Consider the following 16,579-nt stretch of genomic DNA (forward strand, 5'->3'; position numbering starts at 1 on the left):
GGGAGGAAAAGCAGAAAGAGGGAGGGGGGTGGGCCCTTGGTGTGTGTCACACTTTATGGGGGCAAGACATGATTGCAGGAGGGACTTTGCCTAACAATTGCAATCAGTGTAACCTGGCTTATTGTACTCTCAATGAATCCCCAACAATAAAAAAGAAAAAAAAAAAGAATACAGTATTCCACTTCCGTCTTTCCACTTCCGTTCCATCTTTTTTAGCGGCTGAATAGTATTCCATGGTATACATATACCACAGCTTGTTAATCCAGTCCTGGGTTGGTGGGCATTTAGGCTGTTTCCACATTTTGGCGATTGTAAATTGAGCTGCAATAAACAGTCTAGTACAAGTGTCCTTGTGCTAAAAGAATTTTTTTCCTTCTGAGTAGATTCCCAGTAATAGGGTTGCAGGATCAAATGGGAGGTCTAGCTGGAGTTCTTTAAGGATTCTCTGTATTTCCTTCCAAAAAGGTTGTATTAGTTTGCAGTCCCACCAGCAGTGTAAACTGTTCCTTTCTCTCCACATCTATACGAGCATCTGCAGTTTTGAGATTTTGTCATGTGGGCCATTCTCACTGGGGTTACATGGTATCTCAGGGTGATTTTGATTTACATTTCTCTAATATATAGGCATGATGAACATTTTTTCATATGTTTGTTAGCCATTCGTCTGTCTTCTTTAGAGAAGGTTCTATTCATGTCTCTTGCCCATTGATATATGGGATTGTTGGCTTTTTTCATGTGGATTAATTTGAGTTCTCTATAGATCTTAGTTATCAAGCTTTTGTCTGATTCAAAATATGCAAATATCCTTTCCCATTGTATAGCTTGTCTATTTGCTTTGGTTGTTGTCTCTTTAGGTATACAAAAGCTTTTCAGTTTTTTAAGTCCCATTTGTTTATTTTTGTTGTTGTTGCAATTGCCATGGCAGTCTTCTTCATAAAATCTTTCCCCAGCCCGATATCTTCCAGTGTTCTTCCTCTGCTTTCTTTGAGGATTTTTATTGTTTCATGCCTTAAATTTAGGTTTTTTATCCATCTTGAATCAATTTTTGTGAGTGGAGAAAGGTGTGGGTCCAGCTTCAGTCTTCTACATTTAGATATCCAGTTTTCCCAAGCACCATTTATTGAATAGGGAGTCTTTCCCCCAAGGTATGTTCTTGTTTGGTTTATCGAAGATTAGGTGGTTGTAAGATGTTAGTTTCATTTCCTGGTTTTGTATTCGATTCCAAGTGTCTATGTCTCTATTTTTGTGCCAGTACCATGCTGTCTTGACCACTATGGCTTTGTAGTACAGTCTAAAATCTGGTATGGTGATGCCCCCAGCTTTGTTTTTATTACTAAGAACTGCCTTAGCTATATGGGTTTTTTTCTGATTCCATACAGAACGCAGAATCATTTTTTCCAAGTCTTGAAAGCACGATGCTGGTATGTTAATAGGGATGGCATTGAATAGGTAGATTGCTTTGGGAAGTTATAGCCATTTTAACAAAGTTGATTCTTCTCAGCCGTGAGCATGGTATGTTCTTCCATTTTTTAATATCCTCTGCTATTTCCTTTTATAGGGTTTCATAATTTTCTTCATAGAGGCCCTTCACGTCTTTTGTTAGGTATAGTCCTAGGTATTTCATTTTGTTTGAAGCTATGGTGAAGGGAGTTGTGTCCTTAATTAGCCTCTCATCTCTGCTGTTATTGGAGTATGCAAAGGCTACTGACTTGTGGACATTGATTTTATATCCTGAGACATTACTGTATTTTTTGAGGACTTCCAGGAGTCTTGTGGGTGAGTCTTTGGGGTTCTCTAAGATCATATCATCAGCAAAGAGGCAGAGTTTGACCTCCTCTGCTCCCATTTGGATGCCCTTTCGACTTCAATTTCCTTCTCTTGCCTTGGCTCAGAGTGTTAGTCTTCAGGGATGCTTGAAAGTGAAAGCCTGGTGTTTAGCAGGTTGCTCCATCCTTCCCACCCACGCCCTATGTGAGTTCAGGAGGGATCTGAACCTGTCAGCTCAGGGACTCTGAATACAGTTTATATACTTCGTTAGATGGCAAATCCCATTATTGATTCAAAAAACAAATAAACATTTATTGAGCACCTACTGTGTACCAAGTATTGCCCTAGGTTACATGCTGATATGATGTCACCAGGCAGGGGGGAAAGGCATTTCCATGCTGTAACTATTATGTGCCAAGCACTGTGCTAGGAGACTCGGGTTCATTGTCTACCTGATTCTTTTCATCAGCCTGTATGGTATGTTTTATGGACAAATGTAGGCTTAGGTGTTTAGATTACTATGAAAATGCAAAAACACTGGCCCATGTGCCACCTGAACAGCCTCTCATATATCAACTGAACTATACACAGCCCCCTGGGGTGGTGCCCTCGATTGATGGTTCCCTTCCTTTTTACCCCTCTTTTTCCCTTCCACCCCTAAAGCAAACCTCAGTCCTCGACTCAAGTGCCCTCAAGACCCGGGTGCAACTCAGCAAGAGAAGCCGCCGCCGGGCTCCCATCTCCCACTCCCTCCGGCGCAGCCGCGTCAGTGAGTCGGAGAGCAGGTTTCCCTTAGAGGAAGAGACTGACAACAAGTGGATGTTCAAGGACTCAACCGGTATGCTCAGTCCTTCTCTTCTCCCAGACACCACACTGAACAGCAGGAAGGATTTAGGTTAAGCCCTGGGAAGAACTTCCCAATTTAGAAGGCTTTAGAACATAAGAACACAATTACACAGGAAATTGATTTCTTGGTCTGCAGAACTTACCAGAAACTAGGTAAAAAAAATGTTTTGAGGGATGATATATTAGTTGAGGCTGTTTGAGTTACAAACGACAGAGACATAATTTAATTGGGTTTCATTATTCTGTTTTTATCCTTGTTGAATTCACCTTAATACTTTCTTTAGGTTTGCTTGCTGGTATTTTTGTAGATTCTTGAGTTGAGACATCATTTATTATCATTCTTTTTTGTTTTATAGTAAATTATTGATGGCTATGTATTTTCCTCTAAGGGTTGCCTTGGCTGCATTTCAGGTCAAAACTTGAGCTGAATCTTGAAGAACACATAAGAATTAGCTAGGGAAGAATATTCCAGGCAGAAGTATTAACAGGGTCAAAAGGACAAGAGGTATGGGAAGAACATTGTGTGTATGTGGCAGGAGCATCTTTAAACAGTTTAGTGTCACTCGAGCTGGGATTAGCAAGAATTATACTGAAAAGGTAGGCAAGGGACCAGGTCATGGAAGTCCTTGAAGCTTTGCTACATGGAGAGCCTTGAAAGATTTTTGTTTTGTTTTTTTTCTAACAAGTTTATTCTTAATATTTAAGAAACAAAATTTCTTCTTATGGTGGAACCTGTGGCAGCTTACTTCCCCACTAAGTTCCCCCAAAACCATTATGGGTGATTTTATTCCTTGGTGGTTTAGTGGTGGCTCCAGTAGAATGTCAAACCAGACTGAGCTGAGTGAGAGGCACTGCTTCTGACCAGGCACCTCTAACAAATACTTGGAGAGTTCTCTGTCGCTCTCCCATTCCATTTTTGTTATTAAAGGAAATGTTTAAGCACCTTGAGTGAGACTTTTCCTTGCATACATTCTTAGTTTTCTGAGCCACGCTGCCTGGAGCAAATGAATACCAAATGACGGACAAAAGCACACTGTGCCCTCAGCTGGGACATGGCATCCAGGGGCTGGGGAAGGCTGAGGCCTGTGCTTTCCAAGTGTGCCTCAGTTCCCTGCTTAGCTTGGGCTCTCCAGACCACCAGGCCCTGCTTTGGCCCCCCCACCCCCTGACCTACCCCTTACCATTGTCCAGGTATCAGGAGGTTGAAATTCCTCATCCTTCACACCTGAAAGTCTCTTGCATGGGTGATGTATTCAGCCTCAAGCATGGGAATTATCCTGGGTGTTATCCTGGAAGGACAAGCTTGAGGGGGAAAGAAAGTGGTTTCTGGGTCCACCTTTGGGCCACTCTTCACAAGACACCCAGTGCTCTCCACCCTCTTCCTAAGAGCATAACCCAGCATGTTGTGGGCTGAACACATTCCTGGCCCCTTCCCTGCCTCTGCCAGAGATTTCCTTCCATCTCTCTGACTTGGACCGAGCCAGGGGCCCGGTAGGCGGGGCTGACTGTGCCTTCCCTCAAGAGAAAACTTTCCTACTCTGCCTGTGATCAGTATCACCTGGCAAGAGGCAGGGTTATGACAAAGGGAGGGCATAAAAGCAGAGCACCTGGGTTTGTCCTTGTCTGTAAGATGGGTTGGTGGTATCTTCTGTGCAGGGCTGTCGAGTTTTGCGTGGGATGCTGTGTGCAAAGTTGTCTGTCGTGTGGGCTTCATTACAGCCAGTGACTTCAGTGCCCTTTTCTTTACAACAGAAGAGAAATCACCCAGGAAGGAGGAGTCAGATGAGGAGGAGAAGCCATCTAGGGCTGAGAGGACACCAGTCAGCCATCCTCACAGGACACCGGTGTTACCAGGAGTGGATCCGGCAGTGCTAAAGGTACCAAACCTCTCACCAAGAGTCACCTGGCGGCCACGGTCCTTGACCACAGCAGCAAAAAGAGCAGAGTTCTCCCTCCCTCCCTCCCCTCCTTCCTTCTCTCCTCTCCTCCTGTCTTCCTTTCTTCCTTCTTTCTTATTTTTGGAATAGTTTGCAACTCAAAGGAGATTGCAAGAATAGTACAAGAATTTCCATGTACCCTTCACTCAACTTTGCCCAGTGATGGTTCCTCACGTGAACATAGCACATTGTCAAAATTAGGAAATTGGTCTTGGTGCAATACTATTAACTTACTTGGATTTCACCAGTGGCCTTGTGTTGCTTAATCTCTACTCTCTGTCTTTCCTCAGCCTCTAAACATCCTGCTCTGTTTGGTCTCACTGCTAAGCCTCAGTTTACTTATCCATAAAGTGGGCTAATAATCCATTTTAGCAATCTGGCCCAGTGCTGGGTGTCTGGAAAACAGAGTGAACAAACCTAGCCTTCTGAGGCTTTTAAGGAATCCAGTCTGCTAGGGGAGGTAGGCACAGAAAATGATTGTTTCGATACCAAAGGACCAGGGAAGACATCACTGGGACCACGGTGCACTCTCTTGAATTAGGCCGGAATGCCCACTAGGTCATGGACTGCCTTCCTCCTCCCACCTCCGGGTCCAACAAGCATCTCTCATAGTTCTCGGATCAAATGGTACTTACTTTATGCACTTTCGCCCCTCCTGTTCTGTCCCAGGCACTCACAAGTTTACTTTATGGCCTCAGGAACCCTGCAAAAAGTAGTTCTCTCCCATTTTATTGAAGAATAAATTAAGGCCAAAAAAGCTGGGTTTGTTTTGTAGAATCCCTCAACTCTGCCTATTCTCTGCAGGCCACAACAACCTCACAGAGGAGGATCATGAATTTGTTACTCCCTTAGTATTCTTACCATGATAAAAAGTCAATAAATAGTGGGTATATGCTGGTCTCTATAATTGATTTTACAGGCCCTGCAAATGTGAACAGCTTCCAGCCACTACACTACGCCAGAGATCTTCTAACTTTTTTTTGTTTTAAGCATCAAAAGAAATGATACTTCACCTGTAATCGTAGCATTTTGGAAGGCTGAGGTGGATGGATTGAGCTCAGGAGTACAAGACCAGCCTAATCAAGAGTGAGACTCCCCTAAAAATGGAAAAATAGCCAGATGTTGTGGCAGGTGCCTGTAGTACTTGGGAGGCTGAAGCAGGAAAATCGCTTGAGCCGAAGAGTTTGAAGTTGTTGTGAGCTATGACGCCTTGGCACTATACCCAGGGTGACAGAGTGAGTCTCCATCTCCAAAAAAAGAAAAAGAAAAAAGAAAAGAAATCTTAATAACACAGTATAACTTAGGAGGCAGAGAAGAGGCCCCAGGGCTCCTGTGTGGACATTGTATCTCCTAGAGCAAATCCTTGGATCCCTGTGTACAGCAGGAATCCACTACACTCTGCAGAAAATAAGGCTCCTGCTGCTCATCCTAACCCAGCCCTCTTGAGCCTGGTAACAGCCAGCCATGTTCACTTGTTCACTCGGGTTAAGTCTTGGCCATGGGCAGCCATAGGCAATCGTCAAGGAGGCTGCAGGGCTTGTTCTGGAAAGAGCTGCAGAGCTGTGCATGGGGCAGACACAATACGAAACCCAGTTCTTGAAAACTGCTATGACTTTGGGCAGACTGCTCGAAGCTTCAAGCTTCAGACTCCCCCTTTGTAAAATGGAGAAAACCAGGATCTACCCTGAAAAGAATTTTTTACATGTGAAATGAGCCAACATTTATCATAGACTTTATGCCCCAGGGCGTCCAAATGAAGACTTTAAGGCTCAGGAGCTGTCAGCAGACAGTAGTGGTGGTTGCCGTTGCTGGGGGCCCGAGAGACAGATGCTACCACCACACTCTCCCCCTAGGTCCCCTCGGGGACTTTGTGCACACCATCTTAAGTGAATCCATTCTCAGCATACCTTCCCAAGATGGGTGAAAACCCATGCTGCCACTTTCCTGTGGGACTCTAATGAGCTATCAAATACTTCATTTTTTCCTTTTATTTATGTGGCTACAGGAGTAGGAAATTAATGGAACTGAACCTTTGACTGTCTTTGTTTACAGGGTATTCCAAACATCAGCCATAAATTTGCCATACATAGGGGAAATGGGAAATTGAAGCTAAATGTACCTTTATTTACAAAATATTCATTATGAAATTTTACAAAGAGATGGCAGACACCTAGAGAGTATTTTGTAAAATTTTGTACTATTTTCCATTTGCCCTACGTATGGCAACTTTTATGGGCAATGTTTGGGATGCCTTGTAGATTGTCAGGAGGATAACATTGTGTGTGCTAAGGCCACTACAAAAAGTGGCTTTTTAGTGACAGAGAACATGACTGTGAATTTGGGGTGATTATTTGATCTTGATGGTCCAGGGTAGCTGCCTGGAATACCAGCCTGACCTCTCATTTTTCTCAGCCTTTGAGTTTCCTGCCTGAGTTCATTCAGACTCAGGGGGCCCTATGCTTGCAGAGGACTCACCAAGCCTGACAGTGTCACTGGATGGGGCCCTTCCCCAGACAAAAGGCAGTTTATAGACTCAGCTCTCTTCTCTCCACAGGCTCAGCTGCATAAGAGGCCAGAGGTGGACAGTCCTGGCGAGGCCACCAGCTGGGCCCCTCAGCCCAAGGCCCCCAAGTCCCCCTTCCAGCCTGGGGTGCTGAGCAGTCGCGTGCTGCCCTCCAGTGCGGAGAAGGGCAAGAGGTGAGGGGGGGCTTGGGGAGAGAGGGCCCCTCCCCTCCCAAACTGAGGATGGACTTGTAAGAAATGTTTGTAACTTTTGGAGATGAATAAAGGAGAGTTTCAACTATTTTTTTCCTCTAGCAACAGGGATTTGTTTACATGAACTCTCGGCTCTCTGGTATCTACTATAAAAAATACAACAGAGGTGGGGAAATGAGGCTGGCATTGAGGTCAGCCGGCCTCCCTTCTTCCCTCCACCCTGCTACCTCCTACGCAGAAAACCAGGGCTCTGCTGTTAGAAGACTACTGATCTAGTTTTTCCCTCTCCAGACAGATGGGGAAATTGAGGCTTCCTCCAACCTTTTTCCCTCCAGGGAAGTGTATTTGTCTTGGGGTCTCAGGGAGAATTGAGAAAGTGGATGGAAGGACACAGCCAGGTTGAATGAGATAGATTTCACTCAGCTCAGCTGCTCTTTGTGGAGCAGCCACCCTGTCCTGGTTAGGCCCACCTGGTACAGAGATGGGCACAGCCCAGCTCCTGCCCCACCGGCCTCTCAGACTGGGGTGTCTCAGCAGTGGGGTTCAGGTTAAGAACATGGAGCCTAAGGTCACACAGCTGGGGTGTAATTCCAGCTGTGCCACCTAAGAGCCACATGACCTGGGAAGAGTCACTCTAAGCCTCAGTTTCTTCCTCTGTAAAACGGATTTACTAACCATCCTAACCTTCTGAGGTGGTTGTGACGACAGAAAAGGGATGTGTGTAATTCCCTTGCCATGGACCCTGGCGTGCGGAAGCACCACTGAAGGAGAGTGGAGCTCTTACTATGAGCTCTTACTTACACTGCTAATGTGTAAACGTTAGGGGCTGTTTATGATACTAGGGCTTTAATAAGTGCTGTGACAGAGCAGGGGCTGGCACACTGTGGCCCACAGGCCAAATCCAGCTCACTGTCAGTTTTTGTAAATAAAGCTTTATTGGAACACAGCCACACCGTGTATCCGGGCATTGTCTATGGCTGCTTTCATATTGGAACTGCAGAATGTTCACATGAACCGTGTGGCAGGAGTAACATGCCCACAGTAGTAGCAGACACCCTGTAGCCCATGAACTCCAAAATAATTACTACCTGGTTCTTCCTTTGATCCCTGCAATCAAGGAAGACGTCAGGATGGACATAGGAGGAAAGGTGCCAAAAAAGGCTTTCAAGAGTATCTCCACTTGATCTGAGTCATGCTGAGCAGTTAGGTCTTAGCCAGTCAGAGGGGCAGTGAGAGGGAATCCAGGGCAGGAGCCATAGTGTGTGCAAAGGCCCAGAGAGGCCTGGTCTGTCGTGGGAGCCCCAGACAGTGTGTGTTGCCAGAGCACAGAGTGGGCTGTGGAAAGCAAAAGTAGAGAGGGACAGGCCATAGCTGAGATGTCAGATTTGCAGGACTGGCTCCAGAGTCCGCCAAGGGCAGTCAGGTTTCTCTGTGGCTGGAGGAGCCCCCAGACTAGGGCCTCAGAGGCATCCCTGGAGGCCTGGGCTTGTGCTGCTATTATTAGGCAAGGTTTGGCTAACCCCTGGGGTACCCTAGAGTCTGTGCAGGACACCCCCTTCCTCTTCTTTCCTAGGGTTGTAAGCATAGCAGTTCAAGGCCCATCTCTACAGCTCTAGAGTCACCTCATCCTTCTTCCCCTGAGTCACAGACCCCCCCACCCCAACATACCCCCAACCAGGTCAGCAATTTCCCTGAGCTCTACAGGGCCATGAGGTCAGGCACTTTCTCTGAGATCAAAATAAGTCAAGTCCTGTTTGATTATCAAAGCAGTACTTGTTCTCTGTAGAAACTTTAGAAAGTATAAAATTATAAAGCAGAAAAGAAATTCATCCATAATCCTGCCCTGCCAAGACCTGTACTGTCAATACTCAGGGATCTGCCCTGCCTTTTTTTTTTTTTTCCATGTAGTTGCGATTACAGCCAGTGTGAGCAGCTTCTATTCCTTCTTCGTGGTTTATGTAAACATTCCCTCACGCTTAGGAAGTAAACAGTCTTCCGAAGCATGATGTTTTCTCGAATAAAAGTTTTAAAGAGTGATGACTCTTGTTTTGTCAAAATGATATGTTCTCATTTATAAGAAATTCTGAGAGCACAGAAAACTACCAAGTAGAAAGTAAAAAAACACATCTCAAAAATATTACCAATTTGATAGTAGTTACTCAAATGTGTTCACTTTGAGAAAATTCACTGAGCTGTGCACATACGATTTGAGTACTTTGTGTTCTTCAGTTTTAAAAAGACAAATCTCATCTCCACAAAACAATCACTGTTAACATTCAGTAAACCAAAGATATCTTTCTGTGTATTGTGGGGATTTGTATTATTCAGAGTTCTTTAGAGAAACAGAAGATGCGTACACACACACAGAGATACACATCCCCATACATTTATATATACAGAGAGAGACCGACGTTAAGGAATCGGCTTACCCTGCTGTGGAGGCTGGCTAGTCCCAAATCTGCAGATTAAGCCAGAAGACTGGAGATCAGCCTGGAGTTGCAATTTGGATCTGAAAGGCTATCTCCTGGGAGAATTCTCCGTTCTTCCTGGGAGGTCAGTCTTTTTCTAGTAAGTCCTTCAACTGATTGGATGAGGCCCTCCTCAAAACCTGCTTTACTCAGCACCTACTGATTTAAATATTAATTTTATCTAAGAAAAAAGTGCCTTCAGCGAAACATTCTAGAACAATGTCCAAATATGTGAGTACTGTGGCCTAGCCAAGTTGACACATAAAACTTAACCACTGCAGGCATTTACTCTGCTAGATAGAAGGATGGCTAGCTATGTAGGTGACAAATGGATGGATGGCAGTAATTTTATATAAGATGAATTTTTATAGCTGCAGATTATTTCATAGAAGGGATATGTCATGATTTATGTGACAGTCCCCATGGTTGGACACGACGGCTTATTTCTCCTGCTTACTAGTCATGTCTATATGGGCATCTTTGCATCTCTAAGTGCTCGGTCCCGCCCAGGCCTTGTCACAGGGATGGAGAGCCTGGCACCACACAGCCCTGCCTGCAGGAGCCCCCAGTCTGACGCACACTTGCCTCTCACTGGCTTTGTGGTTTCAGGTCAGAAGAGCCCTCTCCCCAGTGGCTAAAGGAGTTGAAATCCAAGAAGAGGCAAAGCCTTTATGAGAATCAAGTTTGACCAGGTAGGTACAAAGGTGCTCTGCAGGAAGACCTGGGAACTTAGGCGGGGGCAGGGGGAGAGGTGTGGGGTGGGGTGGGATTCCGAGTTCCTATAAAGAGGGTGTTGAGCATCTGTTTCCATTCAGGGACAAAGCTGGGCATTCTAGAATGGGTGGGTGAAAAGGCACCAGGCCAAGAGTCTTTGGCTTTGTTTGCATTTGGCCTGTGTTTCTTGCTGCATCTCATTCCCTCTTTATAAAGTGGAAAAGCAAGACAACAGAGGTTAGCTTCATCTGAAATGTTTCCAGTTTTCACATGGGGAATGTATTCATGTACCACCGGTGTAATCAAAAATTAAAGTGAAAAATCTATATTAAAAACATCAAGTGATTAGATAGGCCCTGGTATAAATCCCAAATGACTTAACATTTTGTGAACTTTAGCTTCCTCTTCTGTAAAATGGGTCAGCAGTGCCCACATTGCAGAAGGGTCCCCAGAGCCCACTGAGAAGGTGCCTAAAGTCTTAACTGAGCTCTGCCTGTTTATGTCCACATAGGAGCGGACAGTGTGTGCATCCTCAGAGCCAGCGCTGATGAGATCAGCATGAGTGTCTCACCATCCCTTATCCACAAACCCCCATTCCAAAAAGCTCTGAAAACAAAGCTCTTTGTATAACTCACCTGGTGATAAAACCTGACCTGAGTGGATGTAATGTATTTAGACTCTATTTTCCCCACTTTATATGCATATTTATAGTACATTGTAGGTGTATATTGTATCCTTGATTATGGGGGTGTTATACAATTTGTATATAATATATGTTACATGAAAAACATATGCATATGAACCCATGCATATATAAAAACATCATGTAACATGTATATACATTTTAAGAAAGGAAAAAACTGTATTAAAATCGTAATACTCAGTATGTACTGATAGCAAAAGATGAATACGAGTCACGTTGAACACCTCTTGCAATTCCAGAAGTCATACGTGACTTGAATATAAAAATGTAAATTTGTGAATAAATCTATGCTCAAGGGATTTGGTTAGGGGATCGGGGCTTGTATTTATTTTGTGTTTAAGACAGTACATGTGATATTTCATTTGAGCCTCCAGCGACCCATTTAAGGAAACTGAGGCTCAGAGTTGAGTCTGGAACCCTGGCCTGACCTTAAATTTCACGTTCATCCCACTGTGTCAGGCTGCCTTCACCTTCCTTGCCTTCTCCTACCTCCTGCCCCCAAAAGTTTCTTTCCTGGCCTCGGGCTTCTGGGGATGCCTTTCTTAATGCGTATCAGAAAGGGTTTTAAGGTATGATAGCAGAGAGATATGAGGACAAATGTTCCTGCCGCTGACACCAGGACTCTCCTTTCCTCTCCAGACAGGGGACTCTGCCACGCGTCTAATTAACAGAAGCCTTAACCGTCAGAACCCACAGAGGAGGCCGAGCTGCTGCCGCTGCTTCCTGCACCACGCTTCCTTCCATGCCTGGGCCCTTCCTGTTCGGTGGAGGACACCGTCCAGTGGCCCCCTACCCTTGGCAAGCCCTCCCCAGATCCAGACGGGAAGACCCATGCTCTGCAAGCACTTCTGACTGCAAAAGAAGCCAGGCTGCCCCAAAACATCTATGCGGGTTGTTTTGCTTTTTATGTGAAAATTTCTACCCACTTTAGACAACTTCAGCACCTTCAGGAAACATCAGTGAGAGGCTGGACTATCTTGTTCTGTTCTGAAAAACACCTGAATTGTGAAAGCACCTCTTTGCCTCACCACAGGGCAGGTGTTTTTTTGGAAGAACATTTCCAAGGAAGGTCAAATGGTTCCTTTCCTGCTGTAGTCTTGGTCCAAGGTATTACCACCGGGATGGGGGGTTTGACTGCTTTTGGGGGCAAGTTTCTTCTCCTCAACGAATCAGCAGTTCTGTTTTTTAAACCTTCCCCGATGCTTTCGAGACTGTTTACCCTTCTAGTAGGGCTGTGTGCATAGTCGATCTGCGTCATTTAATGTCACCTTTGTCTGCTTTAGAAGGCGAAAAAGCAATAATTCAGCCAATTTTCTTTGAAACTTGACATATATATATGTTTTCGTGTTAAAGGACAGGAGGAAAGATGTGTGAATAGTTTGTTTTGAAGTATCCAATCACCTCAGGTTATCTAGTCCCTATCCAAGCATTTTAGGAATTTTAATTGTCACTCTTGCATATATTTTCCTGGTTTCTCTTCATTGGAGCTCTGATTTCTGTGGAGCGACCTTTGTCCCTCGGCCTCAAGGGTTCCTAAACTGCAGCCCCAATGGCAATGCCTTTGCCACTTAACGTCAGACCCGCCCTAGGGATCTTCTTCTCTCTGTAGAGTCTTTTTTGAACACAACCTGGCCTGCTGGTGGTTCCAAATTGGCCTCAGAACAAATGCGTGAATGAGGGGTACTTTTTTGTTTCTTCTCACCTCATTTTTTCTGTGCTTAACTTCACCCACTTTCCTTGGTTCAGATGCAAGTCTTAATGGAAGCTCTTCTTTGCAGGGGAGCCCCCCAGGTGAGGGATTCTGGACAGAAGTGCGGGGTGCTAGATGATGTTAGGTTGGCCATGCCTCTTTTTTCTTGTTAGCTATAAGCTCATTCCTGGGAATCTCCAAGACCTCTGGGGGCTTCCAGAGACTCTCTGCTCTGGCCTTTTTGGAAATCCTTAGTACCAGCCTTCTCACTTCTAAAGCACAAGGCTGCAGCAAACATCCCAGATATGCTTGGCTGGCCACATGCCATGCCTAGAGTTGCCATAATCTTTGTGCCAACCTTGCCTGAGAGACGCCCATTGTGAGTTGCTTGGGCAGTTCATAGGTGTGAACTCTCCTCTGTTCATAGGTGTGAACAGTCCTCTGTTTGTCTCTAGGTTAAGAGGAACACCCAGGTCCTGGTGTGGGTTGTTTCAGCACCAGGGACAGCACCTGCAGGGCCATGGCCCCCACCTCCACCCCCACCTGCCCATGGGTGGTGTGCTGGCCCTGTCGGCACCCGGCCTTGTGTCTAGAAGCCTCATGCATCTGGATTTGGGTGCTTGGCCCTGCTTGGCCTCCTCTTCATTTGCTGAGCTAGGGGTTGGTCAGTTGTCTTGGCCATTTGGGGATTTAATTCTTCCAAGAACTGCTTCCATTAATTTTTTTTAAAGATTCAAGTCATGTTTTATAACAATTGGATGTGATGGCTTTTCATGTCAGTGGGACGCCCTCCCCTTTAAAATGAACTCCTCATGTTTCAGCCCTGACTCCTTTTCCTGGCTACAGTCTTCCCTTCAGGTAGAAAGGGCCCTTTGGTACCACCTCAGGCAGTAGGAAGGAAGGCACCTGCTTAATATGTTGATACTCACCAGGCAAAATTCTCTCTTCTCAACTAGTCGTGTTTTAGTCCAAGAATACCTGACAGGAAAGAAAAAAGATCTTTTGCCTAGCCTCTCACACCTTGATTGGAAATAACCCATTTAATTCCGTGCTGATGAGGACATACAAAGTCCATCCCTGCTTTGTATGACTAGGGCAAGCCCAGAAGGGGCTTCAGCTCCTTTCACTTTCTGCAGCCTTGTCCCTCCAGCACCACCAAGCAGACATGACCTCTGGGCCCTATTCCTGATCGACACAATGAGGCCAGAAGGGACTAGTGCTCTGGAGCCTTTGCAGAGAGCTGGGCCCATGGGTTATTTATTTCTCCTCTTTCTGAACTGTGGGAGCTCTTTGCCTGGAGCCCTCTTTGTAAATCTGTCTTCTTTTAAACTCACTTAAATATGCCTTAATACCTGTGTGCAATCAAGTCACCTTCCCCCCTGGGGCTTTGGCTGCCCACACATGAGTCTTATGCAGAATGCAAATCCCTGTGTGTGTACAATCAGTATCCCTCCCCCCACTCTCTGCCCCTTTGCACATCAGCATTTTGACAGCTGGTCTTTTAGTAAGTCTGTATCTTTTTCCCCTCCAGTAGATAAGCTTCTTCCTGGCCCTTCGCCTCGTGAAACAGGCTTTTGGCCTGTGAAATTCCATGGTGAGGTCTCAAAAATCAGCGTTGGGGAGAATCAGTCCCACCAGCGAAATTCCCATGAAAGGGAAACCTTGTGGTATTTGGGACATTTGGGGTTGTGAATGAAGCTGACATGGCAGCTGCAGGTTTTCCAGGATTCAGGGAAAGGACAATCGGATAAGGATATTTTCTGGGGTGGGGTCAAGCCAAGTCACATGCTTTCAGACAAACGTGTTGTCCTTCCTGCTTCCCCCAAAGTGTGGCCAACTTCCAGGTATCCCTAAGGAGTGAGAACAAACATAGGCATAAGCCCGAGGTCGTAACCCTTAGCGGCTGAGTACGGGATTTAGAAAAGCTGTCAGCATGATTTCCCTACAGGAGAACACAGCTACTCTCACCCAATGCTCATGGCTGCCTGGTTGAGCTGTTCTTTAAAACAATTTTTTTTTTTTTAATCATGATATGCCCCCTAGATGGCTCTGAGAACTATGTGCAAAGGCAAAGTTAATGTACCCCTGTCTCTACCATTTAGATGTTAAGTTGTAGCAAGTCACTGTAGTGAAGGGGAGACTTTCTGTGGCCTCTCAGTGTGCCTTCCTCCCCTCCACCATGTGTTAAACATGACAGCCAGGGCCCCCGGTATCATGGTTCTGTGGGGTAGGAGGGTGGTACTCCCGACGTGCAGGGAGCCCCTGGAAGCAGGCGGGATGCACTCCACACCCAGAAGGGGTGCCGAGGTGCTGCAAGCAGTCATTCTGTTGAAATTCCTGGCAGGCCAAGGCTCTGGAAGCCTAGAGCCACAAAGTGGCAGGAAGCACGAGTGTGCCAGGCCAGGCTGCGTCTCCTTTGGTATCTTCCCCTTTCTAGAGATTTCTCCCCCTACCCCTATTTTGGTCTGGTTTGGCTTCTACAGGAAGAGGGGTAGAAAGCCAGGCCCTCTTCTCTGGAAAGTCACCTTGAGGTCTCTGGCAAGTTAACCCTTAACAGCAATACCTCTCAGCCTGTCCCCTTTGCCATCCCAGAATTTCCTTAAATAGTTGCCCTTGTGCCTGTCCTGTAACATCTTCCAGGCCTCAGACTGGCAGCTCCTTGACAATCTCTGATGGCATCATGCTGGCTAAAAATTATGCTGTGTCTAAAGAAGAATTTGAGCTTTTCAATGATCTCATCCCACATAGCCTTATAGATCTTGTAAATAGGGGGCTCACAAAAGTAATATATTGTATTATGGAAGATATTTTATACTGTGCTGTTTCCTAAATCCTACAAGTCCTGCACTTCTCTGACAATTATGACCCTCCACATGCTTTGTAAGATGGGGTGGGGAATGGAAATATATATATAAATATAGTATATATTTTCCTAACCTGCCTTCTGGTTCTTCCTCAGATATCTGAGTCATGATAGAGGAAGGACTTGAGTTCAATGTGTAGCAAAGTTAAGCTTCTGGACTGCAGTGTTCTTGCAATTGCCTTATGAATTCACAAGCTCTAGGAGTTCTGAATGGAAGGCAGACGAGAGGCACTTTATCCAATCCCAGAAAAAAATCTCTAACCGTGTTCATCTTGAAAAACTTATATTTTTAATGTAAAAAAAGGGAGGGGGGGCCTTCTGGGACCTCACGAATATTGGATGTCTACAAGTGCTTTTATATTTTGTAACTGTAAAAAAGGTTTCCTATGCACAGAAGAGCAGTCAAAAATCTGGTTGACTGCAATACCACATGATGACTTTTGCATGTACAAAGACATTGTATTCAGACTATGAAAATAGCAAATAAAGCTTTGAAGCAAGTTGCACAGGAGAAGTTGATGTGTCCACACGTGAATGAATGAAAGGAGTGTCCCGTGCATGAGGCCCTGCCTGCTGCTGGCTGAGTCAGTCTCTTTGCTGAGCTGTGGTGGGGCAGCTGGAGGGCATAGCTGGGGTCCCGAGAGAAGGTGTCTATCCAGAGTCAGGCCATGGAAACAAGACAGGATTTCCAGTCAGACTGACAAGTGCTTAAATCCTTATTCTGCTGCCAGCACCTCATGGCTGTGAGATCTCTCTCTCTCTTTTTCTTCCTTCCTTCCTTTCTTTTCTTTCTTTCTTTCTTTTTTTTTTTTAAGAGACAGGATACTTCTCAGTCACCATCCGCTAAAATGCAGTGGCCTGATCAGAGCTCACAGC

At 45.4% G+C, this 16,579-nt stretch overlaps 1 protein-coding gene across 6 annotated transcripts in view; it reads left to right on the plus strand.

The window, feature by feature from the left end:
• KIAA1671 (KIAA1671 ortholog) overlaps positions 1–16,209 on the plus strand; it is a 216,437-nt gene extending 200,228 nt beyond the window's left edge. For all 6 annotated transcript variants that reach the window (XM_053589236.1, XM_053589240.1, XM_053589238.1 and 3 more), the window contains 5 exons: positions 2,431–2,605; positions 4,366–4,490; positions 7,105–7,247; positions 10,343–10,425; positions 11,790–16,209. In XM_053589236.1, coding sequence (XP_053445211.1) covers positions 2,431–2,605; positions 4,366–4,490; positions 7,105–7,247; positions 10,343–10,421 — 522 coding nt within the window. In that variant the 3' untranslated portion in view covers positions 10,422–10,425; positions 11,790–16,209. The remainder of the gene's footprint in view (positions 1–2,430; positions 2,606–4,365; positions 4,491–7,104; positions 7,248–10,342; positions 10,426–11,789) is intronic.
• The last annotated feature ends 370 nt before the right edge of the window (positions 16,210–16,579 follow it).

This window comes from Nycticebus coucang, chromosome 4 (assembly GCF_027406575.1).
Source record: "Nycticebus coucang isolate mNycCou1 chromosome 4, mNycCou1.pri, whole genome shotgun sequence".
NCBI lineage: Eukaryota > Metazoa > Chordata > Mammalia > Primates > Lorisidae > Nycticebus > Nycticebus coucang.